The sequence below is a fragment of the Lonchura striata genome, chromosome 3, assembly GCF_050655825.1.
Source record: "Lonchura striata isolate lonStrDom1 chromosome 3, ASM5065582v1, whole genome shotgun sequence".
In the NCBI taxonomy this organism is placed as follows: Eukaryota; Metazoa; Chordata; class Aves; order Passeriformes; family Estrildidae; genus Lonchura; species Lonchura striata.
Window position 1 is genome coordinate 83279847 of NC_140705.1, and position 25669 is coordinate 83305515.

Sequence of the window (25669 nt, forward strand, 5' to 3'; positions counted from 1 at the left end):
GAAAGTTTGGTTGTCTTAGGGGCAGCCTGAGGCTTTGAGAGGAGAGGGAATTATGGACTGGCATCCCTGAACTGGCAGGGTTGCTGTCTCTGCTGGGATGAGTCACCCAGGGTACTGAGCTGAACTGACTGTGTGCTGCTGTTCTCCACCTTTTATCACACTGCTGTCCAAGGCTGTTTTGTTAGAACAGAAAAGGAGTTAAAACTGGCAACACAACTCTCTAAATTACATTGTAAGACAGAATAAAGATTTTGAAAACAAATCTGTCCTTTACTCACTGGGTTCTTACAAGGCAGACAGTCTTTCTTCTACAGTTTCCTTGAATCCCTGTCTTCTGTCCAGGCTCTTGCCTTGTCTTCTGAACATCTCCTTATCTTGACCAAGCTTCCTCCTTAGCCTGAGTCAGATACAGAACCTGGCTCCTCTGGTTGTTTTGCAGGACATATGGGACCCATTTCCTGACCCTTTTTGGCCCCAACCACTTAGGCAGCACCATGGCTCTGGGCTTTTCCTAGAAGCTCCTGAGTGCTAAGCCAGGGCTGGACCAGTTGGAGCACAAAGCCAAGCACTTTGCAAACTCATCAGGAAAACTACTTAGCTTTCTGTCAGGGAATGCTGCCCACGTGGGTGAGAGGTGTTCAGAGGAGGTGGAGTGCTTTGAGATAAATTGCTGATCCAGGAAGAAAGGCAGTAGGGTGGAAAGCTGATTCCCTCACATCAGCCTCTACCCTCTCTGCCAAGGCTCCAAGGAACAGCTGAGCCTTTTCTGACATGAGCTGGGAGGAAGGTTCTGAAGCAAACCTGGGAAAGGCTACATGACAGTGAGCTTACTCAAACCTGAAAACTCTGTCCGTGCCAAACAAGCTCCTTTCAGGTATGAGTGTTTTGCTACTCCCATGACAGATGTAAATCAGCTGGGAAAGCACCTTATGTACTAAATCAAGAGGTACCCAATGCCGGTGTGTAGGTAACTGAATCATGCCCTGCCTGTCTGGCAGCTTGAGTCCAAATAACCCAAGCAGAGCTCCCCTCTCTGTACATTTGGTCACTGCCTTATATATCACACATAATGCATTATTCTTCTATGGAGTGACCATTGTGGTTTTTTAAACACTTTATTGATCAGCTATACTTACATGTAAAAGCAGGTCTTTGGCAAATCATGTGTCTGTTCATGTTGTGTATCTTCAATGTTGTAGTTACAGGCATTTGTGAGCTACACACTTCTTCCATAAAATACCAGATCTATCTTCTGTATGGCTTCAGTCCTCCTTTGATGGACTAGAGACCATCAAGTTCTGCTTCTAAATTAAGAATGTATCTGATTGCTTATTAGTTGTCCTGTAAAGTTCTTTATGACTTCAGTAATTAGTGTTTATACTCCCCAGGCCTGCATAGACACATTTTAACATTGCATAAGGAGATGAAACATTCCACAACAGAGTATGCATTGCTCCCAGGATTTCTAGTTTTACATCCTCAAGGAAAGGATGTAAAATCCTTTTACATCCTGAAGGGAGTCTCCCCATAAATTGGGTCATGGGTAACCTGGTATCATCATTTTGAATGGATTTTGCAGCAGAGATGCAGAAAAATATTCACAGGAAGATACCAGGATCATGTAGCTCTCACTGCACCAATGAACTTTTCAACTACAAACACTTGCTTGTTAGTGCTATGATAAACTGTCATTTGTAGGACTTAAAATAAAAAGTTTGATGTCTGATTTTGCCTTCAGCATTTCTGTGTTATTGACAACATTTTTGTAAAATGTTGGATCAGCTTCTAGAAACATCAAAATTCATGCTAGCAATTAATTCCACCCTACTGGGATCTGTTTCCAGATATCCTTTGTGATTGCCTGATTATTATCCAAGGCTATTTTCTGCTTATATCCAAGGTACTACCTGCAGGTGCAAGCACTGCATTAAGCTGAACAGGCACAGGGCTCTATACATCTGTCCTGCCTCCTTCCATGGGAGATGTGAGTCACTGCTGTGGTCGGCATAGCTGGTCTTCACACCACTGCTACTGATCGACCACAGGCCTCTACCATACTGCCTAACCTGGGCTGTGGAGTTTCTCTTGTTAACTTAAATACCTCTTTATACTTTCCTGGACTCCTTCCAAATGAAACTCAATTGAGTAGTTAATAATATGGAGGGAGAGTTAAGCATTTTTAAGTTCTGCAGGCTTTGTGCCAGTTATTCCATCTAAGACTGGCTTGCTTTGTTGCTATGGAGCTTCTCAGCGAGCCATGACCTTGGTTTATTAAATAATACATGTATTTCTGAGAGCAACTTAAGTAAGAGTAGGCCTATCCAACAAGTCTGATGTTTGACCACTGGGTGTATGAAAGCAAGCACTGGATAAAGAGTGCCCTTCTCAGTACCTGGGTAAGAGGGCCAGGCAGGCTTACAGTGGCTGCACTTGTCTCTAAGCCACCATTGTTGCCTGTGGTATTTCCACTGTGCTGCAGCACAGTCTCCTTGCAGTCTCTTGGATATCTCACCACATGCTCAACACATCGCTGGTATATCTGCTGGCTTGATGCTGTCCTGGACTTTGCAGGGCAAACAATAAATTTCTGTCCCCAGAGATGGCAACAGTGCTGCCTCTTGAGCTGCTATGAGCTGTACCCACCAGTAAAGAGCCAATGGGATCTGAAGTCTCTGCTCTTTCTTTCTCCACTTTTCCACCTTCTCCTCCTCCTCCTCCCCTTCTCCCCTGGCTGGGGTTTGGGGCTGCACAGGCTGTCAGTGACACAGGGCAGGTAGTGCAGGCTGTCTTGGGGTACCTGCAACTTCTCTGAAACTGTTCTCACACCACACGCAGGGCAATACAGTGATGAGTCTCTCTGCTCCCATTAGAGCAAAGCAAATCTGTCAGCTTTAAATTTCGGAAATAATTTTCATAACATCATTTCTGCAGCAGCCAGTTTCCATGGAAACCAATAAATGACTGGCAGCATGCATAGGAGAGAAGACAGCTGACCTGATTGTCCTTCCCTGGCCCCTGTGGATGGGCATCCCTCAGCCTGCACATGCACATCCTTTGCTCATTGCTGTGAGATGGACAAGCCCAGCCCCAAAGGCTTCAGCTCATTCCACTGGCAGCAGCCTGAGTGCAGTGTCTCTCCTGGCTGCTGCACATCCTCCTCATCCCACCCCATCCTGCCTCTCAGGGCAGCTTGTCCTGCACCCAGGGAAGAAGGGCAGAAGGAGGAAGGGTCTGTAGATGTTTTCACCTCCCCCCCCCCCCCTCCCACCTCTGTATCATTCCCAGGCCTCAGCAGTGATGGAAGAACTTGTGGTTAGCTTTGAATGTGCATGTGTTTCTTTCTTTTTCACCCAACAACACATACTTTTACATTATTTCACATACTTTGTTCACTTATTCCACTGCTTCTAGAATATTCCTATAGATCAACTTGTTGGAAGATGCATATTCATAATAAAGCCCTATATTCATTGCATTAAATTTACAAATTGTGGGACTCAGATTCAGTCAAAGGAAGAAACTGAGAGTTTTCTAGCCAGGCAGAGGTCTGGGAAAGAGCTGGGAAATAATGTAAATAATTCTTTATCTCTCTTGTTTTTCACATTGTTTATAGTTAAGTTCTATCACTGTGCGCCAAGCACTCTGAACCACTGGTGGTGGGTTGTTTTCACTTCAGAACCAATGGATTTGGTCCTTGCAGAACTCTGTATAAAAGAGCGGTGTATTTTGAATAAAGAGGAGTTTTACTGTTACAGCCTTCTGAGTCAGAGTTCTCTTCATTCCCGTCCTGCCTTGACAACAACATCTGGTGACCGCCGACGTGGAATTATACCTTACCTTGCAGAATAGGGTCTGGTGTAGCCCGACGTGGCACTGCACCCTGCCCTGAAGGGACAGGGTCTGGTGACCTGAAGTGGAATTGCAGCCTCGGTTGCAGACCTGAGCCTCATTGTCTTGTGGGGTGGTCTCCTCTGGCGCAATTCCACGCCAACAGCCTGGAAGCTGTGAACGGACACCTCTGCCTTCTTGAGAAAGGTAACGGTGGAAGTCCACACCTTCCGGAGAAGGCTGGGTCCTGTTTGGACCACGGACTGGCTCTTAAGAGCCTGGGACTGAGCGGGACGGGTTTTTTTCCCTGGAATAGCGGACTGTCGGACTCTTGAAGTTGACATCTGCTAGGGAAAGGTTCCCTAAAAATGGGAAACCAGCCATCGGCAGTCGAGCGAGCAGTCTTGACTGCCTGGCGAGCCAGCATCCCTCTTATTGGAGCTTGGCTTTCGGAAGAGGACCTAATCAGACTTTTTGAGTTGGGCTCGGGAGTGGGGATTTTCTGTAAATCCCAGATTCCCCTTTGATCATAAGGTCTGGCTCAACCTTGGACGCTTTCTCACGGCGCAAATGCGCAAAGGAGACACCGCTGCGTCCGACCTGGCTGCAATATGGGCGGAGACTGATATAACCTTGTACACAGGCAGGGATTCCGACCGGAACGTTTGGGGATCCCGGAGGCGGACCGCGCCGCAGCCCGCGCGGCGGCTGGCTGCGCAGGCACACCCTGCCCAGAGCACGGTGCCGCTGACACCGCCCGCCCCTCCCGTGGCAGCCGGGGTGCCTTAGCCGCAGCTCAGCTTCAGCACACCCGGCCTTGTATGGACTGGCGGGAGCCGCCGCCGCCCGCGGCCCCACAGTCCCCCCTCTTTCCACACCGCATTTGCGGGGGGGCCGGCGCTGCCGGCGGTGCCGGGCGCAGCGGGGGCGGATGCTGCCCCCCATCCTTCGCTGATGGAGCCTGTGCAGACGGCAATGCAGGCTTTGGTTCATCCCCTGGCACGCCCACCACCGCCCGCAGGAATTCCGATTGTGCCGGCGGGACAGGCTTTGCCTCCCAGTCCGCCCCTCTGCACGTCATGCGGACTGGTTGATTGGATTTCATTTACGGTGCCAGCATCTGCTGTTCAACAGCACGTGTTGAGCGAGGCACCCGTGTTCTTCTCCGCCCTGCCCACTGTGGGATGGACTCCCACGCCGGGGGTGGTGCCTGCCTTCTACGCCACGTCTGCCGTGGAGCCACCCCTGCTGACGGCGGACTTCACCGTCACGCCCACCGCTGCTCCGGCAGCAGCGGCAGCCTCGACTCCGCCCACCCCGGGACCACAGGCGTCATTCCCGGGAGGAGCCGCCGCAGCCGCGGTGCTGCCTGCTGTGTTCCGGCTGCAAGAGCCGCGGCCGCCGCCGACCTCGGGACCGGCGGAAGAGCCGCGGCCGCCGCCCCCGGCCCCGCTGGGAGATGCGGCCGCGGCGCCGCCCCGCTCATGGCGGGGGCGGGGCGGTCACAGCGCGCAGCGGCTCCCGCCGCCGTGGCCCCTGAAGCGGCTCCGCCCTGCGGTCCGGCAGCCGAAAGCCCCGTGCTGGACAGTGACTCCAGCCCTTCGTCCCCTCGACTGTACCGAACTCTGCCCCTCCGAGGGAGAGCCGGCGGGAGGGGGCCCCGGCTCGGCCAGCAGCAGCACCACTGCTGCTGGTCCCGGAGCTGGGAATGAGGGGAGGGGGGTCGCGGATCAGGGAACTGTGCGGGGACAGGAGAGCAGCCCCTTGTACTGGGCGGGCGTGGGTGGTGCAGGGAGTCTCGGAGCCCGAGTGAAATTCTATATTCCCGGGGAACAGCCCCTTCTCGCACCCTGCGGATCCTGCTCTGGTGGTTCGCAGAGCGGGATGCCGAGGAGCTGTGGAAGAAACCACGGCTAGGCGGCGTGGAGAAAGGGCGGAAGCTCCGAGGAATTGCTGGGTTTCTCGCAGCCTGTTGGGAACATGCACTGATGTATGAGTTTGAGGGAGGTCACTCATTTATCAGTGGTCTTGAAGTGTCCCAGGGACCCCAGATTCAGGGGCCCCAGGAGATACCAAGGAGAAGCTGGTGGTTGAGCCGGGTGACTCTTGCCTCAGCAGAGACCCTTGGTTTCCCCCGGCCGGGTTTGGGACACATGGCCCTGCACACGGGGCCAGGTCCTCCGCCTTGCTGGGTCCTAGAGCCCGCCGCTGGCTCTTCAAAAAAAAAAAAAAAAAAGAAAAAAAAAAAAAAAAAGGCGGAAAGAGCTGTGTTTCCACTAACAGCTCAAAGTACTGGGAAGCCACGAATCAGCCTCAGCCCAAGTGATTGAATTAAGGGCTATGGCCATGGCGTTTCAGAGATTTCATGGCATTTCAGAGGTTTCTCAAGTGTTTTGAATTTGGTCCTTTCTGAATTGGGTCAATATCACTCAATTGTTTTGAAAGCCTTCAGGATGTAATTTGGATCTGAATTCAATTTCATCACTCAAGCTGTCCATTGAGGACATGATTGCATAGGCAAAGCCTTGCATGATTCTTCTATTAAGTGCACACACCTTGCAAAAGCAATTCTGATGAATGCCAATCGAGGCAAACCTGCTGCACCTTACTGGCTGGGACAAATCCCAGAGGCCTAAAGGCTTTGCAGCTCTGGCAAACAGATGTTATTCATATTGTCAAATTCAAATTTGACTGATTTGGATATGTGCACGTGTTGTAAATACCTTCTTTTCTGTCAGGTCATGCTCACACTGGGAAATGGGTTTTGAGAAGTTGAACTGCCAGTCCCTTGACAGTCTGACAATGAGTTGTTACTATCTTAGAGTTAGTAACTGATTCCTTGAAAATTATAAGTTTGGAAGCTCTTTGACCTATCTGAGCCAACATCCAATGAGCTTTTGAATTATCAACTAGTAAACCTCGGAGTCCTGTCCTCTTCTTTGCAAGGTGTTCTGACAAACACCGCCTCTTTCTTTAAACTAAAAAGGAGGACATGTGGGACTCAGATTCAGTCAAAGAAAGAAACTGAGTTTTCTAGCCAGGCAAAGGCCTGGGAAAGAGCTGGGAAAGAATGTAAATAATTCTTTATCTCTCTTGTTTTTCACATTGTTTATAGTTAAGTTCTATCACTGTGCATCAAGCACTCTGCACCAATGGTGGTGGGCTGTTTTCAGTTCAGAACCAATGGATTTGGTCCTTGCAGAGCTCCGTATAAAAGAGCGGTGTATTTTGAATAAACGGAGTTTTACTCTCACAGCCTTCTGAGTCAGAGTTCTCTTCATTCCCGTCCTGCCTTGACAGCAACAACAAATATTTAATTCTGCAGTATTAGTTGATTATTAGTTTATTATTAATACATAATGACATGTCAGTTTATTTAGTAAAAAAGCACTTTTTTCTTTCTCATTTGGAGACAGCAACATTAGCACCAATAATCACAGCAATATTAGCACCAATCAATACACCTTTGAAGGTCAGTGCCAGCTAGAGAGGTGCTAGAAGCTACCTGTCTGAAGGATGCATTGTAGGTTCCCATGCCATGCTCATCCCTACTCTCCAAAAGCATGGGCTGAGCATGGCATTCCTGGGTGCATGTCATGGTGTGGCATTTCACTGGGGGGAGCATTTGTGCAGGGAGGCACGGGCAGAGGCAGCACTCTAGGCCATGGAGTCTGTCCTTCCTTTAAACCTCTTAAAATGCACAGAAGCCACCAGGCTCCTGGAAGGGCAAAACAGCTTAAAGAAAGCAATTGCAGAGATGAGAGCATCCACAAAAGCTTGGCACTCCCTGAGGTGTTTCTCTGCCCTGGACTCCAGAGTGCTGGAGGGAAGAGCAAGCCCAGCCTCCACAGGGCTTCCACTAAACTTTCCAAGTCTCTGACATAAAAAATAATTGACCTTTACAGTTGCATTTGAGCCAGCTACACTGCCATCAGCTCTTGCTAGTCCTCATTACTCAGTTCATGTTTGCTTAATGGCATGTGATTTAATTTTTTGGAAGCTGACACTTCACTGCAGGATTAGTTAGTGACACTAACACTGGGCTGCTGCATGAAATTCAAGATGCAGAGCATCTTTTTGTGAAAAAAGACCCTATTAAAACAAAGGAGGTAAATGCCAATGCTTTTGGAAATCTTCACTTTTAGGATGCTATGACTGAGTAATGAATGAGCTGAAGTACAGAGGAAAAATAAACCCAATTCCAGCTATTTAAAGGCTCAGCAATTCCTTCCAGGCAAAAAACAAGCAGCTATTGTGTGCTGGCACTGGGAGGGCTGGGGGAAGGCAGCGTTTCCCACAGGCAAATTAGGAATGGGAAAAGCAGGACAAAACCCACAAGCCTCTGCAGCCTGAGTAGGGAACACAAGATATTTTCTGCTCAACATGATTTGTGCTTGTCACTAGGTGGGTTTAATAGGGCTTTATACTTATTCTGGGAAGAAAGCCCTGGCTTTGTTTGAGCTAACAGTAATGACCATTTTGACTTGGGAAACATGAGGGAGTATTTGCCACGTCACTCAGGTACCTGCTGGGAACAGAGGGTCTTCTCTGCCCCCATCCCTTCCTGGTGAGGGAGATTGGACACGTTTCTCTGGAGCCTGATAAAAACCTGTCTGTGCCCTGTTTGGCCAGGGAGTGTCTGATTCACATCACTTGTGTCCCTTTAAAGGAGGACCCATATTGACCATAAGCCACACTGGGACGAGAGCAGAACCCAAGGAGTACATTTGAAAACCCCCACACTTCCATCCCACAGCTGCCTGGGGCAGCAGACACAGCTGGCATCATGGATGTGAGAAAGGTTTCTCTCATCCACAATGGCTTGTACCCCCTCCTAACTGTCCTCCCAAGCTGTTGTGAGCCCCAGCAGGAACAGTTCAGCAATACAGCCCCAGCTTCCAGAACTTCTATATCTGGGTGCCTTGTATCTGGGATAGAAAGGTAAAAACAGCTCCCTAAAAAGAAATCATGAGTTAAAGCCCATGAACAACAGCTCCTGCAGGGCACACATGAAGACCCTCCTTCAACTTCACTTTGTTCAGAAGACACTAACAGCGATTTCTCTCCTTCCACACAAACACATGGCCTGGAAGCAGCACAGCAGGTAACCAGCAGGTGCAGCAGGCTTGCTGCTTTGAGGATTCCAGGATCAACAACGCTCAAAAGACCAGGAAAACTGCTGACCACCCATCTAAAACCTGCAAAAGGAACCATGTTCCCTTAGTTCTATGTGTCCCAGGCTGCTGCTCAGAGATGGATGGGGTGGAGAGCCACTCTGGTATGAGCAACGTCCCTCTCTATGGAGACCCAGACATAGATGTAGCCTCTGTTATCCCCAAAGCAAGCTAAAACTATGCCAGTGAAGGATCCTGCATTTCTTTATGGTGAGATCCTCTTAGTCCTATATGCTAATTTTAATGGACCAGGTGATGTGAGAAATACAGGATCCCTACTCTAGCCCAGCAGGAATGGGAGCTGCCAGTGGAGCATACCTGCTTTTCCAAAGAACTGCAATGGCTTCCCTGACAATTTGCTACATTGATAAGTTTGAAGTTTTTTTATGATCTGATTTAGATCAAACCACAGGATTTCACAGAAAGTCAGGAACTGTGCAATAGCCATTTCCATTGCACTGTATGATCCACTGAGAAAGAATGTATTTATTCTGGGGGGTGGCAGGACTAAGGTGCTATAGCCATAAAAAACCTCTGCCTGTTGCAAAGCTGTTCCCATGACAAATCTGTCATATACTTCTGCATGGCTGAAGAAACTTTTAGACAATGAAACTTCATTTGGGAACATTTATCTTTTCTTCAAGAGCAGGTCCATTGAAGGCAACCACTCACCCACTAGCAAACAATGCAGTAGGTACTTTTGTGTATTGATCACCTTCCTAGAAGCTGATAGGCACTCCTGCCCATTGGCTGCCAGAAGTGAGTTCATTTGGAACTCACATTAGTTTTAACTGATGAACTATTGTCAAGTTTCCTTTCAATACGCTGCAAGTTGCTCAAACTCTCTTGCAGGTTTGCTGTTTCTGGGAAACACAGAAAAGGGAAGCTGTGTCCAAACAGCTTCTCCCAACAGGTCATGCCCTAGCCAATGTTCATTAGCAGTGCACATGGACACGTCCTGCTCAGCATGCACAACACAGAAAAACACATCCTCTTCGCAGCTGTGGGGAGAGATGGGTAGGGACAACACCAGCTTGGACAGCCACAGGACAGCACTCTCATTTATCAGTGCCCTCAACTTGCAGAGAAGTTAAAACACACACTCATCTGCCCTTTGCAAATTCCACTGCCAACACCTTTCAGTGCTGGCAAAGCATGTCCTGAAGGGCTGCTGCCAACTCTGTGCCAGAGCTTGGGATGTTTGGGGAAGATGCCTCATACAAACCAAACCAAAGCACCTGATGCCCATGTCAGCCTAAAGCTTAACTACAAGAAACCCTTGGATAGTCTCACTGTCCTTCAAAACCATTGCTCAAAACCAAACATCAGCTTGGGTGGCACTGCCAGAACAAGCTGTAGGTACAAGGGGAGTAATACACAGAGCACACTTTTTTTTTTTTATAAAAGTATTTTTAATAAACTGATGGATTTAAGTTTAAGATGCTAGACAACTTGTTGCTATGTACAGGTAACAAAAGTCAAAATTCTTTGAATTTTATACAAATACTATGTAGTAAACTTGAATACAAGTTTACAAAAAATGCATCAGTGAATATTCAGCTTGTAACCAACTTCCAACAGTGAAAATTATCATCTATCAATAGTGATCAGAATTGCATTGCAAATTTTAGAAGTAATGCAACTATGTTTTTCTTTACCAAGCCACTCCGAAGTTACTGGTGCACACTGACAGTACATTGGATTTTTTTGGCTTGCTGAACAGAAAATGGCATTTAAATAAAATGACTGAGTTAAACAATGTAATACATACCAAAAGTACTATCTCACAGAAAATTAAACAAATATGAGAAAGTAAACAGAGCAGAACCCTGAAGTGGTGATATTTTTCTACCCGTTTTGATGGAAAAGATTCCACAGGTGTCCAGCTTTCTCACAGCATTCTGAAGTGTTCTAGTCCTAGCACAGTGTGGTCATCAGTAGACTAAAGTAAACCCTGCTTGGCAGTAATGCTGGTGAAAGGTAACTTGCTCTATTGCTAACAAATCGGAGTAACCATTGGCAGGGTGACTTGCAGGCATCCAGCAGAGGCTGAGCTGACAGCACATGATTGAAGTTACAGTACTGCTCTCTTTGATTCAATACCCAACAACCTTCAGGGTTCAGGTGTCAGTTTCCTCACAGGATTTGCAAATGGATGGTTTCAAAACAAACAGAAAAAAATTGTTATGGAGCATAAGACAGTATTTTTCACCTGTACAGCTAACAACAAAATGAATGCTTTTGTTACAAACTTTTCAGTCTGCTTTATAAAAAATAGTCTTAGTTTTACTTCTAAATAAAAACTGTGCTGTGATCTGTCACGTTCTTGCATTATACATGCTGTAACTGTGTGTGTTAATGAAGGTGTAGAGATTTGTGACCTAGCGCTCTGGATGTATCAGAAGCCTAAAAAGCTGATTTTGGTACATAAAAGGTAGCAATGAAAATTCATTCTACTTATTTTTCCTAAAGCCTAGGAAAAGCTACAGTACGTTGCTAGATCAGTGGCCTCAACCCTGAGCTGAAATAAAGGACCTGCCCTGGCCAAGAGACTTAATCACATTACTACCACAGCTCCACAGCAGAGACAAGATAACCTGACTGCAGCCTGTTGTCTCAGCTGTGAGTACTGCGAGAGTCAGTTCTGTAATGCTTGAGAGTTGACTGGAGACCACCATATTCATTTTCACTACAGGGAAAAGGAGGAAAGGAGAACTCAAATTCAGAGTGGAAAGCACTCAACAGAGATGGTCAGTATATCCAGCTTCTGGAGATCAAACAGAGAATGAAGTTAGCGGCAGACTCACCAGTCTTAAGCATTTCCCACTTGATAGAAGAGATAATTAAAACACGTACCAAAATACAGTTATGGAGATGTTTACTATTATCTCACTCTTTCCAGAAAGAGTCTCACTCGATTTCCCCCAGAACTGAGCATAACTCTCTCTGAACTACACTGCATCACAGAAGTGAAAACCTAAAGTCTGTCTGATGAAGGATTCAATGCAGGTGGCAGCAGAAAAACTTCCACTTGTTTCTAACACAAGCTGGAGCTGGCAACTATAAGAATTCTTACTATGATACAGCTACTGCACCTTCCTGTAGGATTCAATGGCACCACTACCCATGGCCAGGAGTATTCATAACATGAAGCATTTTGCCTTCCAAGAGGACTTTTTTTTTTTGCTTTTAAACAGCAGAGACTGCAGAGTCAGTATTTCATTCAAGAGAAAAACTAAACCCAGCAAAAGACTATAAATAAAGCTCATAAGAATCATCCATATTTCTAGTAATGCACACTTCTTTGTGAGCTGATTGTTTTAGGGATGGTATGTTTTTTGTTAAGTTTAAGGCAGCAAGTCTTACAAAATACTCAAGCTCACCTCCCTCATGTTTGTGCTACTGTAGCCTTCTGTGCACAATAGAACCTCACTAATTTACACTAATGATTGGAAGAACAATTAATTCTCTTGGTAAGTGAACAAGAATAAGGCATTCCATTATATATTCTGATCACTAATTATAATTTAGCTCTAATTATAATCTACCAGCAAACATACTTCCATGGTTTAGAAAATAATCTCTTACCTTCAGATATAATTATGTGTGCAGATTAGTGGGTTCTGCTGTGTAAACACGCAGGTGCATAAGCAATTTTCAGGTTTTTCTTCATTACATCTGACAAGAAAGTTAATGCTACAGATAGAGACTGTGGGAAAATAAATCAGGATTTTTCTATCATTTGTGCGGATATGCACAACTGGGCAGTAATTTATAGCTGAATGTTTACAAACTCAAATGAAGCAAAATCAGCAGCAGGAAGCAAAGGCCATTCCCCAACCATAAACGGCTTGTTTTACACAATTCCAAACTATATGAAACAAACAAATAAAAAAGGAATACAAGTATTAACTTATATACACAAGTTTGAAATCAAGTAAAGCAAAGAAGTGAAAAAATTGTTGATGCTTCTAGCAGATGAAATTGACATGTTTAAATCCTGAAGTAAACTGCAAGTAAAGACACAAGACAGGATGCAAACTAAATGGCTGAGTTGAAAAAAAAAAAAAGAAATAGATTCATGTGCATTGCAATGAGATAGAAATTTCCCTTCATATGTGCAAAAATCCACAGTTTCATTAATGTAGAGGTCATACTTCTAGGAACAGATTTTAGACCAAACCAGTCTCCCTACATCCTGGAATCTACCTGTTTACATCAGCCACTTTAAGTGCACAGTACCCTGTTCATATATATAGTATTTAGCAGTTCATGGCATTCCTCAATTTAGTGTTCTCGTGCCTTAAATCTTGAAAACAAAGGGGAAAGTTCATCCAGGGCATCATACCACTGCTTTTGATTTATACCAACAGTTAAATCAAACTCAAATTCTTTCTTCTTTCATGGTAGCAGGAGTCCTTATAGGACTTGTAAACAGCAGTACACAATACTGTAAACAAACAATTTACGTTCTGCTTTATGCAAGATGTTAACTCAGGTCTACCAAACAGATGAAAATGAAAAGGGTGGCTTCACACAAAATCCTTCCCTTTTCTCCCAGCAATTCCTTTCACTACGTAAATAATCCTGAGCTGAAACAGGGGTTGATGAGAGCTTTTTTTTTTTGCATACAAAAACAATGTTCTAGAGTTGGCTCTCATGTTCTGTCAGGAAGTCAATTGCTGAAGAGACCAAACTGAAGTATTTCAAAAGTATTTCTGAAGTATTTGCTACTTTGGAGGAGGACTTATAATTTGGTGTGGCGTCCAGTTCTAGACCCAGATGCCGAGCTTGCCAAGGAAGCTGATGCTGCTGCATCCTCAGCTTCCTCCAGCTCATCGTGTAGCTCCTGGCTAACACTAGACTGGAGGGCTGCAGGAGTTAGCCACTCCTTTGGCAGGCAGCTCTGGAGGAAGGGTATACAAGAGCTGAAGTAGGCAAGGCGATTCACCCATCGTGGAATCTCTTTTCCACAGAGAATCTATGGGGGAAGGAAAAAGAATGGGTCAATTTGTTTTCTGGATTCAGCGGTTACAAAACTACCGTACTGTAAATAAGAAGCAAAAGCTGCAGCAGCCTTACAGTTTACATATCACAAATGCCAGTCAAGAAGCATCCAAGTCAGCTGGACTATGACTTTCTCCATCAGTAAAGGCATCATTCCAAGTCCCACAAAGACATCTATATTCCACTGTGAAAGTTGGACACATGGTTGGTTCTATGATTTTCTTAGAAGTCCTGAAAAGTCCAACCACCTCACTCTTTTTTTAATAAGTTCTATAAAATTAGTTAAGCTATCGTTTCTATTCAGTGCTAATTCCTCAGAAACAGAAATTGCAGGAGAAACCCCACTATTACAAAAAAGCACCTTGAAATCAAGTGGCCAGAAAGACAAGTGTCAGTACTACAATTGTATGGAGTTATCCACACAGCTGAGGCTCTTTACTGTGGTGGCCTCTGATGACTTCCACAAGACGTCACTATCCTACAACACGGGCCAAGCACACACTTTGCTTCACTGGAACAAGAGAAGCTGTACAATGCACAACTGAGTTCAACTCCTCAAAAATTTATAAAGTTGCATTAAGTACTTATTTTTACTGCATATCAGTCATGAAATGATTTTGCTGTCACTATTCAAGGAGTGAGCTATTTTACATAACTACCTCCATATTCACTTCTGGTATTACAGTGCAAATCTGGAGAACATGAGTACTATTCTGCTGTAATTGAGCAGCATTTGCAATTACACTCACTTTTATAGTCAATTTGAACACTAAATAGGACAAGACATAAAACAGAAACAATATGACCATGCATCTGAAGAGTATGGCAAAACCCTGGCCATATAGGTCAGATTTCACACCAACTGCAGCTTTGTCAGTGTCTCACCCTACTTACTTATACCAGCATTGCTCATGAATCATCAGCTCAATAAAATTTTCCACTACCACTAGAAGATCAGTCTACATAAAACACAGGCTATACAGTAAGTATGCATTAACTGTTCTGGAAAAAACCCAATTAAAATCTGTGAAACTTCACATGGGAAAAACAGCCATCCTTGTTTTGGAGTATTTCAATTAAACATTAGATTAAATTTTGTCAAGCAGAGATTGTCAACTATCAATGAAAATCAAAGTTTCCATTCCCCTCTTTGACCTGGGTTACTTGTTCCTGACCCTTTTCCTTGTGTGGATACACATGTGAACAATCAGGCATTCAATCATATTGTCAAACTGATCATGTTACAACAAAGCTGAGGGGGAAAAAGCAAAGCCTGTTCAACTCCTCGATCAGATACTTTGCATGACCACTCAAGTACCCAGATGACCATGACACAGGTGCTGGTACAGCAATAACCTGACAAAATCCTCTCAAGCAGAATATTAACATTATCTGGGTAATTTTAATGCCTTTGCTATTCTTTAAAACTAGGTCTAAACTTTGAAGATTATTTACAGCTTAATGGTTCTGTGGGGAAATACAAATAATCTGATAAAAATAACAAGTAGCTCAATAGCAATCCCTAAAACAACTAAAATGATTTTGCAATCTTGTTAATACTTTATTTACTAGGTATCTCTTTAGAAATGCATCTCTGTTCTAATAAAGACAATATTTAGCAAATTATACAATATTTAGCAGCAAAATCTGGTGCTTTGGACATAAGCACAAATACAACCTGAAAAATTATGATATTTGCCTAAGGCAACAGAGATAGGAAGTGGGAAATTAAACCAAACATTACAAAGGACTAGAAGGATATGATGCTCTGTAACCACCTGTGAAGCACCTTTCTATAGATCTTTAAGTTTGTTTACCTCAGATAAAGCTGAAGAAAAGTGATTGCAGTTTTTGTGCATTAGATGATATGCATTTCCTTTGAATTCCTTTCCAAGCTCTTCTACTATTTTTTCTATATCATCTTCCATAAAGTCAGTACTGCCTAGAACCACAGCTTCTCTAGAAGAGAAATAGAGAGTAGAAGGTGATCAGGCTCCCTTGATATAGGTGGACTACTATTTATACATTGCTTGAAAGTCACTCCACTGTGGGTAGCTAGATTTTTCTGTTCTCCAAGAATAATAAAGGTTCTTCCTATTCCATTGTATGGCACCACTTTCATTTTTATCATAAGAGATCATGTTTTCTTGCTGATTACACACCTTGAAAAAGTTACTGCATTGCTTACACTGTATAAGGAATAAAAGTTAGCTACAAGGCCACAAAATTTGTATGCATTTCAGGAACTTAATAGTAAAAAATGTTATTTGCTGTAGACAGTTCATTGTCTCATCACCTCTGTCCATTTTTCATTTCTATGCAAACATGTGAATTTCTCAGAAAGTCAGAAATCCCATACAATTCAATACATCTATCCTCAAAAATAAATGCAACAAACTGTCTTTTTCATATGCTTTCTGAAAGAGCAAGAAAACAGGCAATCTTTCTTACTTAAATTTAAATGTTTCTCCTAGCTCAGAAGCATTTCCTGGTGAAATCTCAAATATTCCAGAAAAAGGATATGGATGACCACCATAGGCAAATTCTGAAAGAGAAAGCTCAGATTTAACAAAACCAGCATCTGATGACAGTAAAAAACAACAGAGCTCACTGACTGGAAGATGACTTCTCAAATCTAAAGGTAGCAACCAGACATGTTATTTACATGGGAAGTAAATGAAATGAGCTGGAAATTAATAGCTTTGTCAGTTACTACTCAGCTTAAGTAAAATCGAACAGGAAATTTCCTGCATCAGTGTACAGGTTTAACCTGAATAACTTTGCAGACAGTACACACTATTTTCATTGTATAAGTGAGCATTTACAAGTTAAATTGCACATCTTTATACATACTTGTCTTTAGACTTTCACTTACATACATCTAAACTGGGGATTCAAAGTACTGCATCCCAGAGGTCTGATGGCACGTCTATTCAGTGTACACTACAGTCCTCAGTGTGGCAGTGCATAGTGGCCTAATAGGTTCTTTACATTTCTTGATTTGCAAGAGTTCAATTCTTTGTAAGTTCACAAGTTTTACAAGTTATTTACTATAACAAGAAAGTAAACCAATGCATGCATCTCAGGTCTGCACATAGCATCTGCTGGCTTAAGCACTTACACTACATGAAGGCATCATAGCTTCCGTTTATGTCTGTAAGATAATGGAGCACGCCGCACCAAGAGTGTAATAAAAAGCTTTAAGCATGACTTCACACTTCCTTTCTTCAAAACTCCTAACACATCACCCAAGTCTAGCACTCTGTTTTGTGGATAATCTTTTTTACAACAGCTTAGTAAATAAAAGGTTTGATGTGCCTAGAAAAATGCAAGTCATTGTTCTAGTAGGAGCATGACCTGCTATATGAGAAAGCCACTATAATCCCAACAGGAAGGGAGGCACATGTATTCGGCACAGCTCAAAAACTGGGTTTCAGGCACAGCACTATTAAGAGTCAGGTCTTTCTGGGTCAGATGAAAAAAAAATCCAAAAAAAAGTTTTAACAATAAGCATTGTATTTGTCAATTTGTTGTTCTGGTAACACTTGCAAAATCAGATACAATGGGACCACTAAAGTAGCTGAAACAGTTTAAGATAACTTTGGACAGCGTGGAGTGTGGTCTTTGGAGCACATGCTCTGCCTTTTGCTCCTTCCCCTCACCTCCCAACACATTCCAAAAAAACCAAAAACAACCTCTGCAGCAGATTTTCCTTCTTTAAATGGACTACTTTCAGCAACACCATCACCCTGGAGTGTCATTATACTTTGGGCAGAAACACCTCAGACCTGAGCCCATGCTGTGGAGTGCACAGAAACACCTTCTGGCTGCAAAGCAGGTTCAAAGTGGCCTGAACAGACCAGGAGGCTGTAGCACCCAAGCACAACCTATTCAGCAAAACTGAAAAGCATTGCTGTTATTTATCACAAGGGCATCTTTTATAAACAGCATGAAATGCCTTTGAAAGAAACTGTCTCTAAAACAAACTAACCTACCAAAATGGAATAGACTTTTTTCTGAGCATCATACACTTTCAACTGCCTTTCTGCAAGAGATTATTGTTCCTGTAGTTAAAAATTAACTCCTTGCACTAACTGCTGAGTTAGAAAACTGAGGAATGGATTCAACCATGCTTTACACAAAGCACACATTTGTTTTATGTAAGGGTTTTTTTTAGCATTTCCAAACCTAAAATAAAGATTTCTGTGCCTGGCTGAATAAGCTGCACACTTTTTTATAGTTTCATAGCTTTATACAAAAGAATGCACGACAGCTACCAGATTTTTCATGTCCAAGGTTTTTTTCTAGAGGCAGAATAGATGAGAAAAGAGATGAACAGGTTTCAAGAGCTACACTCCACTTACTACCTGGAAAATGCTTTTTAAATAACAGTATTACTGAAACAAAAGTAAGTTATGCTTTTCTTGTACATACCTCGGCCATACACCTCTATACCTGAATGAAACACTCCAATTCCAAGGGAAGAAGTATATTCATTCATCCAATACTAAAAGGAAAGAAAAAAAAAAAACAAAAATAAACCTTTAGTTAGTTTGCAGTACAGATTTATCTTCTCAGAGCAGTCTCCCCACATCAAAAGCATTAAACCCTATCACAAAGGATTAAGCTTTATCACAAAGTGTAAACTGCACAATCCATTTTACGGAACAGAATATCACTAAAATTCCCCAACTGTACGCAGCAAATAGTTCCATTAGGTTCTAATGCAGTGTTACAGTGCTGTTAAAGTTTGCCAGCCAGGGAGTCTGCACCTGGGAGAAATCCAGATCAACCTTCTATTTGTCAACAAGCTGTAGGCTGTTAAGTTTGCCATTAGGTGGAACACATTCTAGAATCAACTGCTGTAATTTTAACGAGCACATTTTTCTTCAAGGTACATGAGAATGTAGGACTGTGAGATACACACACTGACTGTCATTAACAGTTATGACCACTCCTGCTTATGAACAGATGAGCACAAGACATATTCAGAGATGGACTGAAATGACCATATTATCTTTTGTCTTTGAATACTTAATTAGAGGTCATCATGCAAGAGACAAAGCTCTCTCCAGTCTGCTGATGCACAAGGCTCCAAATATGAGGTTTAAGTCTTTTGCATAGATCTAAACTTGTTTCCAATATCTCACTTGTATTGTGCCCAACAGAAAACAGATGCAGTTCAAAAGGAATCAAAAGTGAAAATTTTTTAGAAAATGGAAAAAATAGTAAAGAAAGGAAACTTCTCTTAGTGCTTTCTCTTTTATGAAAGTGCAGCAGCAGCGTCTATCAGAAGCTGTTACCCTCAAGATCTCAAAGATGCAGAACTCTGATAAATGAAAACCTCAAAGTACTCTTTCCCTGTCTGCATCACCACTCTCAAAGTATAAGTCTCCAAGCATTAAAAGACTTCAAGTGACACACAATTTGAGAAGAAACCCGAAACAAAGCTTTAAAAGAAAAAAACTTCAGTTATCCTTAAAACTGAAATTGGCTAGCAAGAAAAACCTGAGGAAAATACAAGGAAAACATTATTTTGTCAATTACTCCAGTAACAGGATTTTTTTCTTCCCAGAACTTCTCTGTGAGCTTTTACAAAGCAGACTTCAAAAAGTCAACTGGCAGGCAGGATACAGGCTGAGGTAGTATCCCCAGTAAATTAATACTGGCTTAGAAAGCAGGCAGAATAAAAGAAGCTATCTTCTTCACACAATCTTTTGACATAAATCAGTGTTTTCTGATACAAAGCCACTAAGCAGCACAACCAGTGATAAAAACGTAAAAGGTTGCAGGTGTCACACTAGATGATGTGCTGGCTGGAGTTAGTGTGTGATTTACAGCAGCATCACAAACATTACAGCATGTAGGCTTTTTGTCTCCCATTAAAAATGATACACTAAACCTCAGGTTGACAGGCTATTAATAAAAACAAAAACAAATTAAATGGCAAAAAGAGCATACCATGCCAATAGTTACAAACAGACAAGCCAGCTGTGGGAAATTTTGTCAATACAAATTAAGAGAAGGCAAATTTTGTGCCTTATATTTATTTAAAGCTCAATTGTGACCAATGGATAAATTTTGTTTAAGACTAAACTTTACTATTTGCTTTAATTTCTGGCTTTGTCAGTGTCGTGCTATGTTAGCTAATGGGGTATGGATGACTACACTAAATCATCACCTTAGTTTATTTAAGGCCTTAGCAGTTCTTTCCTTCCACCCCCCAGGAAAGAGCAGAGAGCAAGTCTGTATGAACAAGCTAAATCCAGAAATACACTGTATTAATTTACTCTATATAGAAAGATATACATCAGGGAGAATACAAAGAGGGCAAGAAAGGAGAAGGATGCGAAGACTACTCATCTTAGTGGGTCTGTGGGCATAAAAAAATGGATTCTGGTCATGAGGTGAAATCAAAGTCCCCAGGAAAACAGAAGAGCTACTGCAACATAAATGTGTTCCAGTTCTGAAGCCCTTCCTACCCCACGGTTTACCAGCTCACCATTTCAAAATAATTTCAGGTTTGTATTTATAGTCAAAAGTGCAGGCACAGTCAACGTACAGTTTGTCATCACTGGAATAAAGTACATTTGCTTAATGGGAAGGTGTATCCAAATGAAACCAATCTAGAACTGAGCTAGACAGGGTCTCTGGTGCTCTAGTCTGTCCCTCTCTTGGGCACTTGTGGCCAGAAAACTCAGAATCTGGCTGCTGAATTCCAAACAACCTACATGCATGTACCCATTTTAATGCCAAGCAAGGTTACAGCTGCTCTCTGAAAACAGAAGTAAACTTACACAAGATACCCCACATGCAGCGGGACAGAATAAAGCCTAGCTGGCTATTAGACAGAAAAAAATGAGGGAAAAAAGTATTCATGGTACTCCCGCTCACAACCCCATGAAACCAAACACAAAGCAGAGAGAAGAGAGAGTGAAGTGAGTGACCAAGCCTTCTCAGTGATCCGCACAGAAGCGGATGAACGGGGCGGAAAGCTGATCCCCTGCCCCCATCCAAGCACGCACTCCTCCATCCTGGTACCACCTAAACACTCGCTCGGGGCTCGCTACACTGCTCAAAGGGAGCGCTGGTGGCAAATAAAATCAGTTAGCTTTGGAAGAAGTGCCTGAAGCATGCTGGCACTTTGCTTCATATTGCCAGTAAGAATAGAATAGGTTAATTGAAGATAAAAGAATTTCAATGAGGCAGAATTACTTTCCCTCTACGAACCGCAATTATATCTAATTGTTACTTAATCTGGATGAGCTATTGGAAGGTTGGTCCCATTTACTCATTGAACAAAATGCCTTATCTCACTGAAGGAAGAAATCCAGGACAAATGCAACAAAGAGTGCTGAATTTGGCTGCAGCTGAAAAATTATATACAACTTACAAAATAAAGACTGTAAATTAAATTACATCTGTATAGCTCAGTGACTGAGTAACATGCCCAAATGGATCCCAAATGCTACATCCTTGTTTCCATTACACAAACTGGATTCCCTTTAGTCTTGATATGGATTTTGCCATAGTAGTATGGTGCAATCCCATATCCTCAATATTTTGCAATATGTGAATCTTGTAAAACAGGATTTCGGGTTTCATCTATCATAAGAAAACTATTAGAGAAGAATTTTTCTATGTGCACAATAAAGTCATGTCACTACAATGAAAGAAAAACACTAATCCCACTGCTTCAAAACTATCTTCAGAGCTTTCATTTACATTAGTACTTTAGCTTGTTATTGCCTTATTTGACAAGGGAAAAAATAGGATACTATTTGGGCACAAAAAAACTAGACTCCTAAAAATAGCACTTAATTAAAATGAAGCTATAAAGTAGTCCAGTTCTCAAAATACAGTATATCAAAGCCTTCACCCTACCCTTTTAATGATCATAAAAGATGTTCAAAGGCGTGAACTGTACAACGTAAATATGCCCTTAAGCTTCTCTCCTTCCATAAAGTTACCAGTACTTGAAAGTTTACTTTCTTCTACAACACACACATCCCCCTCGCACTCTGGTTGTATCAAAGATTTTCACTTTTTCAAGCACTAAGGACATTGGAAGGCTATACTCTCCAAAAGCAACCAACTCACTCCTGTAAGGAGTTCCAACAGCAGCAAGGTCACTTAGTATTCCCCTGTGTACCTAAGCAGCCGCCTGGGAAATGAAGCCATCCTTGTGTTCAGGTTAAAATAAAGTAAAGCTGTTGGCTATTACAGTAATGTTGGTTCTGTCAACCAGGTGAATAACAATGGTCTCTTGTTCCAAAAGAGAAACAAAAAACCCAATCTCAAACCTAAACTACAAAAAACTCCCAAACCCATTTCCAAGTGATATGGAACGTCAGAAGCAAAGAGCAAACCTGCTAATGTCTCAAACGCACAGCTGGCATGGTTTGATGAAGAAACAGAACTTCAAAACTACTATTACAGAAGACTCCTCCCTTATTCCACCCACTCCTAGTGTCCCCAAATAAAGCAGTACCACTGATTTCAGCAGATTGTTGAACAAGCAGTAAAAACTGCTATGCAACATTAAAGTGAAGCTTTGGCCTCAAGTTTCAAATGGACTGAGATGTGGTTTAGCAGAGGAGTTGGATGAAGGATGTACACTGGTGATATCTTCCAGATATCACACTGTGATATCTGCAAGCTGTGTTTTTCTCACCAGTTTGAAGGAAAACTTCTTCTCTAATGGTCAAATAAAGTAGACATTGCTACGAAACAAACAGGACTGAAGCAGGAAATAGAAACATTCTCCTTAGTGATTTCATCTTATACTATGTATAATCTGTGGTGATGCGCAGCTTCAACCATTAAAGTCACCCTACAATGTAAACAAACATCTGCAAATAAACCTGCTTGGCTGCTTCTTTTGGAGAGCAAGCTCCTTCTACAGATGGTGGCTTCAGAGACTATGTGAATTCTTGATAGAGGCAGAACCCCAGTAATAACAACAGGATAACCAACAGACCCTAACGTGTCCTTAGGAAAAATACGACACTAGCTTTTAGAAGCACACCCTTCCTGTTGCTTTTTTTCCTCACTTCCCCCATGTCAATTGCCAGCCTTCCTAGGATGGCTGGAGTAAAACTGATCACAGCAATTCAGCTCTGGAGGAAAATGAAAGGATGATGTGAATGAAAGAGTGGACTATCACAAGAGAAAAAGAAACAGCATGCTGAAGTCACACCCCACCAGTGCTACTATCATAGCGAGAATGGAGTTTCTTAGAGGCCATGGCAGACATTTACACAGGAGTCAGTCCACTCTGTTAAGGTTTCACAGCCTGCCTGTGAACTGGGCTCACTTTGCACAATTAAGCAAGTCTTTATGAGAACAGCGGGTCTTCCATTTTGGTGAGTCAGAAGTGTGTCAAGCCTTGACTTCAAAGATATTCTTATGTAAGAGTCACAAAACAGAAGTCCTACTTCTTCCTCTGTACAAATATTTATAGTCAATATATGTAAACCCATCTTTTTTAATGCTAAAAGAGGGTCCCCAATATATATATATTTTCACACTACAGTCCAGAGAAGTCAAATATATGCATGTGACAGGGCAGCCTTCCCTCCTTAAGTCTAGCTCTAAATAAGGAACACTGTGACTTTTTATCATATTAGCATCACATATTAACTCAATCAGGTGAGCAAAGACCCCTTCTTTTTTCCTCCCATCTCTCAGAAAATCACAGTGAACAGACTGTTCCTTTCTCTAGTCTCCCCTCCCTGCCTATAATGAAGGAAACCAAAGTCAGGGTAACAGGCTATATTTAGTGGAGAGAGAGCTCAAACACAGGAGTGGGCAAAAAAATCCCCCCAAAAAGGGACATTGATTTCTAAGGTAAGTATTAGAGCAGAAGAAAATAATGCCAAAAATCAGGCTAGTTGCTATGATATTGTAAATATATTTGATTTCAAGCCAGATATATCCCTATTGTTTGCTATTAAACATTTTAGTATTCTAATGTGACTGTTCCTAAGCAAAACAAGCTGTATTTTCTCACTTCCAGCAGTCACTGACACTACACTATATACCTTTGTCCCTTCAAAACAGCAAAGGTTCACTTCAAAATGGTGGTGGTAGGAAAGCCAATCCAAAATAAGCTAAGTGACACAACCACTGTCACCCGAAGCTAGTTTTCCATCTTACTGTCTCTCTATCAGTAGACTTAAAAATAAGTCAGAGAAATACTGCCACTTGTTCTAATTTCCAGCGATTGAAATGCATTAATGGATAATATTTTCTTATTACTAATCCAAACCTACTGTTCCGTGCAGGTACTTACACCTCATTTATTACCATGGCATTAGAGCAGCTTCCAGCTGAACATAAGACAATACCACGGTTGCTGTAGGTGCCACATTATCCAGGAGGGAGGGAAGGTGAACTCATACGCCTGCAAATAAAACTGGAGCCATTCCTTTATTTCTACCAAGTCGCAGCCCCAATGAAACTATTAAAAAATTACAGTCTAGCAAAAAATCACCTTACTGACACTGTGCTAGAAAGCTCTTAACCTTGCAGAGACAGAGGTTATCCTGAACTACCATTCTCCTGGAAAACTGGACCCTTTTCTGGTTTTTGTGAGTGGAAAGGCAGGGCCTCATGGCTGCTGGGCTTTGGGGCAGTAGCAGAGGGAGCAGTCCAGCACAGGGACGCTCACGGCAGGGAAACTTTCCCCCACGACAGGGAGCGGATCCACCTGTCACTGGAAGACCCGGCCCGGCAAACTTTTGTCGCAGGTCACAGAGGTGCTACGGAAATCGTCAGACCTCCCAGATCACCGCCCTTGCCCTTCCCTTCGCCTCCCGTCCCCGGTGCGTTATTTCTCCCGCTCTGCCGCCCACGGGCCCAGCCCCACGGGGACACGCAGGGGCAGGGCAGGCAAGGTTTCCGGCCGCCGTGGCCCCCGCAGGGCAGGCCACTCCCCGCCGCCGCCCCGCCGGGAGGGGCCGAGCCCCCCGCCCGGCCGCGCCGGTGGCTCACCATGTCGTAGACGTTCAGGATCACCAGCTGGTTCGCCATCGCCGGCGGCCCGCGGGCGCCCCCCGCCCGCTCTCGCTGCGGCGGCGGCGCCGCTCAAGCCGGCGGCGGGAATGTGCGGACCCCCGGGGGCCGCTTTCTCCTCGTCCTGCCTGTTGCTGCGGGGCGGCGGGGGGCGGCGGGCACCATGGAGCCGCCGCCGCGGAGGGACGGGGCCGCGCCCCCGGGAGACGCGCTCAGCCCGCGGCCGGCAGCGGGGGCCAGGCGGCGCGGAGGGCAGCGGTGCCGGTGGCGGGCGGGGGGGAGTGAAGGGAGGAAGTGGGAAGGGAGGAGTGCCGGGGCGGGCCGCGCCCTGCCTGGCGCCGGGCCGGGCCGCGGGACGGCCGGGCAGCCCCGCCGACGGGCGCAAAATGGAGCTGCTCCAGCCCGCCCCCAGCGCCCGAGCCGAGGGCACGGCCGCGACTACAGCTCCCGGCGCGCCGCGCGGGAACGGGAGCGCGGGCGGGAACGGCTGCCGGCGTGCGGGCCCGCCCCCCGCGGCCTGCCGGGGCGCGGGTGTCCCGCTCACGGCGGGCTGCTCGCTTGCCTTCGCCCCAGCTGCCCCTGGGGAAGGTGTCCCGGGCGGCCGCAGAGCGCTGCTGTGGCTCCCTCGGGCCTCCAGGGACCCG

At 44.2% G+C, this 25669-nt stretch overlaps 1 protein-coding gene across 1 annotated transcript; it reads right to left on the minus strand.

Annotated features, from left to right (window-relative positions):
- Positions 1-10390: 10390 nt before the first annotated feature.
- On the minus strand, positions 10391-25146 carry DESI2 (desumoylating isopeptidase 2). Its single transcript, XM_021550402.3, has 5 exons — positions 25005-25146; positions 18444-18516; positions 16461-16554; positions 15827-15968; positions 10391-13983 (listed from the first exon to the last, which is right to left on the minus strand). Exons 1-5 carry the CDS (start codon positions 25041-25043, stop codon positions 13750-13752), a joined length of 582 nt encoding a protein of 193 aa, XP_021406077.1. The 5' UTR covers positions 25044-25146; the 3' UTR covers positions 10391-13749.
- Positions 25147-25669: the final 523 nt, after the last annotated feature.